At 35.4% G+C, this 7,810-nt stretch overlaps 1 protein-coding gene across 1 annotated transcript in view; it reads left to right on the forward strand.

Annotated features, from left to right (window-relative positions):
* LOC105482175 (valosin containing protein interacting protein 1) overlaps positions 1-5,131 on the forward strand; it is a 40,216-nt gene extending 35,085 nt beyond the window's left edge. The window contains exon 3 of the mRNA XM_011742158.3: positions 7-5,131. Coding sequence (XP_011740460.1) covers positions 7-878 — 872 coding nt within the window. The 3' untranslated portion in view covers positions 879-5,131. The remainder of the gene's footprint in view (positions 1-6) is intronic.
* The last annotated feature ends 2,679 nt before the right edge of the window (positions 5,132-7,810 follow it).

Consider the following 7,810-nt stretch of genomic DNA (forward strand, 5'->3'; position numbering starts at 1 on the left):
TTTTAGGAATGGCTGATGGCAAGCATTGTACTTTTCCACATCTGCCTGGCAAAACCTTTGTCTATAATGCTTCTGAAGATAGACTGGAATTGTGTGTGGATGCTGCAGGACATTTCCCCATTGGTCCTGATGTTGAAGATTTAGTTAAAGAGGCTGTAAGTCAGGTTCGAGCAGAGGCTACTACAAGAAGTAGGGAATCAAGTCCCTCACATGGGCTATTAAAACTAGGTAGTGGTGGAGTAGTAAAAAAGAAATCTGAGCAACTTCATAATGTAACTGCCTTTCAGGGAAAAGGGCATTCTTTAGGAACTGCATCTGGTAACCCACACCTTGATCCAAGAGCTAGGGAAACTTCAGTTGTAAGAAAGCATAACACAGGGACAGACTTTAGTAATAGTTCCACTAAAACAGAGCCTTCTGTATTCACAGCTTCTTCTAGTAATAGTGAGCTTATTCGAATAGCTCCTGGAGTAGTAACAATGAGAGACGGCAGGCAGCTTGATCCTGATTTGGTTGAGGCCCAGCGAAAAAAATTGCAGGAAATGGTTTCTTCTATTCAGGCTTCAATGGACAGGCACTTGCGGGATCAAAGTACAGAGCAGTCACCATCTGATCTTCCTCAAAGGAAAATAGAAGTTGTGAGTTCTTCTGCAAAGTCTGGGAGTCTTCAGACTGGCTTGCCTGAATCTTTTCCTTTAACTGGTGGTACTGAAAATTTGAATACAGAAACAACTGATGGCTGTGTAGCAGATGCACTGGGAGCAGCCTTTGCCACAAGGTCAAAAGCACAAAGGGGAAATTCCGTGGAGGAGCTTGAAGAGATGGATAGTCAAGATGCTGAGATGACTAACACAACTGAGCCAATGGATCACTCTTGATTTAATTAGAGGCTAATAAAGGCAGAATGTTTATTGTGAATATGTAATATTTGTTGGCTGGGCCACGTAACTTGATTAGTCATTAAAAATCTTGTACGTATGTAATTCAAAGATTATATCTTGTTATTCAGTGCATGATAGCAAGTGTGTGATTGGCCATAGCTTTTAATATACTGCTGCCCAGGCTGGCTCTGAATTTCTATAAATTAGCTATTAGATCTGCTGAGATGACTTTCTTCCATGTATGTGGTTCATTGGAAGTTCTTTGTAATTTTAATTCCACAAAAGTGTTAATGTTTCCAACAAGAAAATTGTCTTACTAAATATGTTTGATTTCTGAAAAGGCTAGAAATGGAGGGGAAATGAGATTTTGCTAATGTTGATGTCATCAAGGTAACCATCTCACATACTAGTGTCAAAAGGTTTACGTAAACTTGAATTTTATCTGGACTAAATTGTATCTTAAAATTCATACAATTATTTATTAGACAGTGGGATGCAAGTGTTTCCATGAACGTAAACACATTCATAGAGATTTCTTGGCGAAAATGTCTTGAGAATAGAATGTAATGATATAACATTTTGCTGATTTGTGCAAGGTTGGGGAAAAATCTCTTCTAGATTGATGAGGTCAATGTGATTCAGTTGTGTTGCTGTCTGAGTCAACACAGCCAATTGTGTGTGTGCGTTATTAATATGTTACCATTATTTTTGATTCCTGGCTTGGTCAAGAACCACCTGATTTTTTTTTTTTTTTAATCTTGCAGAAAAGTTGATTGCAAAGTGTGGTAGAAAAAGAAATAATGGTAGCAGTAGAGAATTTATAAATAAGAGTTTATCTTTATGAATGAGTTAATTGTTCTACAATTTTGATCAGTGGTATTTAAGCCTGTATATGCTAAGTGTATTTACGCCCCTTTGAGCCAAAATGTTTTCTTTTCTTTTTTTCTTAGAATCCATAAGTTTCTGTATTTGTTGGCTTCACTTGGGTTTAGATGCAAATTTTACTGCATCACACCCTGATCAGCTGGGTGTTTGCTTAGTGTATTCATCAAATCTTTAGTGCCAGTTTCCTTGAGAAGCAGCTTTCATGCTTATTCCTTAAAAACAACAAAAGAGTGTTTATCCTGAGATTGGTATTGCACTATTTTATTTTATTCTGCAAATCTGTATTCTGAAATGTACATTTCAACCCATATTTTTCCTCTGTTCACTGAAATTAAGTTGAATTTGAATGGCTGAAAGACAAAATGTATGTTAATACAATCTCTTACCTAGAGCATTCAAAGCCTGGCTGTCTCTGTTTGCACATGTAACAGATGCAGAACTGTGTTTGTAATTCTAAGAAAATGTATGTCAGAAAGTATTTTATCAGATGTTTAAAAATCTCTGCCTGTTGATTCATAAGGGATATAGACAGTACTTTAACTTGTGTTTCCAGATAAGGCAGATTTTGGTCATCTTTCTGTGAAAGTATCTCTAACTGAACCCACTTCTTAAACTACTCTATTTTAAATAAGGAAAGAATGGAGAATCTAGACATTTTACAGGTGTATCTGAACAAAATATATATTTGGGTTAGTTTTTGTCACATTATCACGTTTGTCTTCATATTTTATCTTCATCCTAAATTTTCTTTCAAGCATCTTCTCCCTATCAAAACAGCAGGAAATTTTTAAACTTTTATATTGTACACTATTTTTGCATAAAATAAGAGCTGTAGCTACCAAATACTATTCACTACTTAGTAAAGGTGGCTTCTGTGTATTAAACTACAAATTACAAATATCACTTCACTAACCACTATAATTATTTTTGGCTCTTTCAGCCACTGGAACTTTTTTGGGGGGGATTTAAATACAGGAAAACTGTTTAATCAAAAAATGCACTGCTTTCATGTAAAATGATATAATCATCTTTAACAAATATTTTCTTCATTGATAACTGACAGATCTCTCATAGCATTAACATAAAATATCAGAAACAAACTTTATCTCCCTATTCTTACATTTAGTGCAAATTAGAATGCGTATGTGAATGTTAGAAGATGGACTTAATCTCTGACAACTTTATTTCTCTAGCTACAGCAATGCTATTTAAAAGCCAGTTAGGTATGAATAGTACAATAACAGTTTGGGTTCTCCCTTGATAAATGAATAAAAGGCTCAATTCTGATAAGTGATCAAATTTCTTGAAATTATTTCAAATCAGCTGAAAATTTGGTGGGGGTGATTGATGGTTTTTGAGAAGTAGGCCAGGTATCCTTACAAAAAAGTTTTAGAATAGGGTTTCTTTAAGTTTTTAAATATCATCCTTTGTCTTTCCATATGGTTTTCATAACCAAATACATTACTGTAGAATGGTTATTTTTCTAGTACTGCCATTTGTGATATAGCCACATCTTGGAGTGCAAGCTAGACATCTCAGGTAAAAAAAAAATTTTTTTAGCCCTAGATGTAAGATTATAACTAAAATGCATTCCTGCAATTCTGTTTGCAGTGCTTCACTAAACACTGAAATAAAGTTGTAAATTTTTTCTTCAATAATCCATTCTATAGTTAATCATACCAAATTTAAGTTGATGACCTAAAGTCCAGGTAGTGTTGAAGATAGTATATATCTAGAATACTGGTAGTGAGAAATTGGTGTAAGTTGAAGAAAACAAGATGCTGCCATATATTAAAATAGAATATAATTAACTCCATGAGAATGGTTACTCAGGAACTAGTTAAAGAGCAAACCCATTTCTCCCGCTTCACTCTGTTTCAGATATTTTATTGGAAAATGTTAGGGTAGAGGCCTGAGAAAGTTAGCAAATACTAACTTTTTTTGACTGATACTGGCTCTGTGTCTTCCAGTGATTTTTAGTTTGGTTTTTACAGTCAAGCCTACTGCTTGCAATTAAGATATCAATCTGAAATGCATCCATAATTCCTGGCCACAGGTCCTTAATGCCATTATTTTTAAGTATCTTCATTGGAGATGAACACTGACTTTTGCATATGGTCTCTTACCTCAGGGAAGATCACTTGCTAGCAACTCATACTACTAATGACAGGTTTTTCAGAATTGTACTGACATCACATGTTAGCTACTAAATGCAAAATGTATAAAAGTATTGTTTTATGTAGTTACCTACCAATACTATCTGCTACTGAATAACTCTCTAAATATGTAGACCTCACTAATAACCTTTAGTTAAAAAATTTACTTCTGTCATTAATTACACTTCAACTGGTCAATATAGTGACAGCATAAAGTGTTTATTTCAGAATATCAATACAGTTTTGTCTTCATTTTTCAATAGTAATTTCAATTGGTCCATACTTAAAATACTGCAGCACAGATTTTGAGTTTTACGGTTCTCAAAGGAAGGTTTCCATCTTAAGCTTTTTATAAAAACAAAGCCTTTGCAAAACTGGATTAAATTCCACTTAATGTGAATTAAAAATGACCATTTATAATAATAATAGTGAGCGCCATATTCTAAGTCGAGTAAATGTATCCTACCATTCAAGGTTATCATATAATTTAACAAAATTGTACAATCTTAAGGCTCTTCACAGTATAAATTAATTTTTCAAACCAGAGCTGTTCACATGAAAATATTGCTTAGTAGAATGTATATTTAAGAAATAAAATAACAGGGGAACTATATCACCAATGTAAGTTATAGAGTTAATTACAAGTTCTACCATTCTTGATAATTCTTTGAGATGCTAAGTGTTTCAGTTAATATTTAATGATACCTAAATCGTGGGAATTTTAATGTTTGTTCCAAAATAGCAGAAATTGTAAAAATTGTGAATTATTGGAGAAAATGCCATTACTTGTATATCTGACATTTAATTTTTTAATTATGGAGACTACATGCTTTTGTAGTATAATATTAATGATTATTCTCTTGTAAAAGAAAAGGAAAAATTAGTAAAGAAAAAAGTTTTAGTTGATGTTACCTGCTTGTGAGTATCAATTACTTAGTTTTTAAAAGTTTAAGGTGTTGCATACTTTTCTTCAGAATGCAGAAATCTCGTCCTGAGCCCTTATGCCTGTGGTAGAGCAATAAAATAATGAAAAGGTTATCAGTATTTCCAGGCTTATTTGACTTAAGAATTAGTGCCAAGAACTGGAAAGTCTACTTTTTGGAGGGAAACGATATTTAGAATTTGTAAACATAAGCAGTAATAGTGTAAATATTTAGAAAAATAGCAAGTGCTTTAACTGCTCAATAAAATAGTATAGATGTTATGTCACCCTTAAGGCACTGGCTGTTGCCCATTATTTTCTGATTTCGTGATTGCTGTATATATTACATTTGAGTAATGAATAATTGGTAATAGTGTATTATAGTGTTCTACAACATACCTTACTGTACAGTATTTGAGGTTTTCTTTTATATCAGTAATAAAACTATAAGTTAATACTGATTTTCCCCTGAAATTCTCCACATTAGTTTTTAAAGGTAATTTTATATTCTTTAGTTTCCTGGAATTACAATGCATGAACATATAATTCAGTTTTATAAAGAAATTCTTAAAGTTTTCTTGTTGAACTTAAGTGAGTTATCATACAGGAATAGTAATTTTTCCCCTTAATGTAGATTTCATTGCTAGATGAAATGGACCCAGTGAAAAAAGAGTGCACAATTTTTTTTTTTTAAACAGGTCTCACTCCGCTGCCCAGGCTGGATTGCTGTGGCACGATCAGGGCTCACTGCAGCCTCAACCTCCTGGGCTCAAGTGATCCTCCCACCTCAGCCTCCTGAATAGCTGAGACTACAGGCATGTGCCACCACACCTGGCTAATTTTTGTATTTTTTGTAGAGACAGGGTTTTGCCATGTTGCCCAGGCCAGTCTTGAACTCCTGAGCTCAAATGATCTGCCCTCCTCTGCCTCCCTAAGTGCTGGGATTACAGGCTTGAGCCACTGCACCCAGCCAGCAAAATTTCTTTAGACATATTACATAATTGGGCCATAATGCTTACTGAATATTCAAAAATAAAGGCAAATTCTAATAGAGAACTTGATTTTGTGGTGGTTTAAAAAAAATACTGGTTAGTAGGCCGGGCGCGGTGGCTCAAGCCTGTAATCCCAGCACTTTGGGAGGCCGAGGCGGGTGGATCACGAGGTCAGGAGATCGAGACTATCCTGGCTAACACGGTGAAACCCCGTCTCTACTAAAAATACAAAAAACTAGCCGGGCGTGGTGGCGGGCGCCTGTAGTCTCAGCTACTCGGGAGGCTGAGGCGGGAGAATGGCATGAACCCGGGAGGCGGAGCTTGCAGTGAGCCGGGATCAGGCCACTGCACTCCAGCCTGGGAGACACAGCGAGACTCCGTCTCAAAAAAAAAAAAAAAAAAAAAAAAAAAAATACTGGTTAGTGATAAATGAAAGGAATTACAGATAATAGTACTAAATAACATTTGTGTAGCTTAGCAGTCAACACATACTTACTTTTAAGTTTTACTGTATATGCGTAATATACATTTTATTAGATCATTTAACTCAGTAATTTAGAGTCTAGCCTTAGACACCAGACTTTCTAGGTCTGAGTCCTGGTACGCTGCTTTCTGTGACCTCTCTGTGCATTCCTCTGTGAGAGGATGATAATCACATCTGCTCCTAGGGTGGCTGTATTAAATGAGTTAACACGTATCTGATGATTAGAAGAGTGCCTGACACATAGTAAATATTCGCTATTGTTATATGTTAATGTAATATGGTAGAGTTCAGTTGCCATTAAGTGGGATAAATCTTCACAGGGCACACATTATTTAAGTAATTTGTTACATTAAAACTTATTTTACTTGTACATAATTGACTAAAAAATGGATAGTTGTACATTCAAACATTTATGCAAGGGCTTTATGACCATGTGCAGCACTGAGAATCTCATGAACCGACAGTGTGCTCTGTGACCCAAGGCAAGTCTTGGAGCCTTTCAAGGCCTCCATTTCTTCTGTAACCTTGTGTTTTCATAATTGTTAACCTTTTGTTCTGCCTACCATTGTCGTCATAGTCTCACTTGCAGAGGGCATAGTGCTGATGGGACAAGTGACATGGGTATGAGCCCCATGTAAACTAAACATAATTACCTTTCCTTTAGGTGTTGACTACAGTTATCCCAAACTTGGACTTGAGGTCTTGTATATGCATGCCATTGGTCACATACCATCAGAATAGAATTCTCAAAAACTCTTTAGTAAGTAAGATAAACATCCTACTTATAACAGCTCATTATGGATTTTATTTTTATTGTCTGGCTCTTTCAGACCCCAGTAACTGCAATTCTGACTTAATAATCGATTGTTTCTAATCATTAAAAATGTATATAGAAAAACTGAAGTAAGTCTTTAATTGATTTTCTGAACTGTATATGATACACTGAGGTGAAAAACATATGGGCTCTTCAAATTTGCACACTCCTTAGAAGTAAACCTGTCTTTGGCCCATTTGTCATACCACATAAATTATTTGAAAAACAGATACATTATGTAGGAATTGGGGGGGGATTATCCCTGTTTGTTCTATTTATAGAAACAGGTATAGTCCGAAGTCTACCTATAAAATGATGACATTTTTATATTTGATTGATGGAATCAGTATTTTATTTTTTATTTTCTGTTCTTTTTTGAGACTGAGTCTCACTCTGCTGCCCAGGCTGGAGTGCAGTGGCACCATCTTAGCTCACTGCAACCTCTGCCTCCCAGATTCAAGCAATTCTCCTGCCTCAGCCTCCCGAGTAGCTGGGATTACAGGCGCCCGCCACCATGCCTGGCTAATTTTTGTATTAGTAGAAACGGGGTCTCTACTAAATAGAGGGGTTATTCATTATTTTAAACAAGTACTGATCAAATGCCTGTTTTAAAAACCTGGGAAACAGTTCCAAATGAGACAAATTCCATGTGTCCTTAGAGCTTACATCCCAAAGA

The sequence above is a fragment of the Macaca nemestrina genome, chromosome 8 (assembly GCF_043159975.1).
Source record: "Macaca nemestrina isolate mMacNem1 chromosome 8, mMacNem.hap1, whole genome shotgun sequence".
Lineage (NCBI taxonomy): Eukaryota > Metazoa > Chordata > Mammalia > Primates > Cercopithecidae > Macaca > Macaca nemestrina.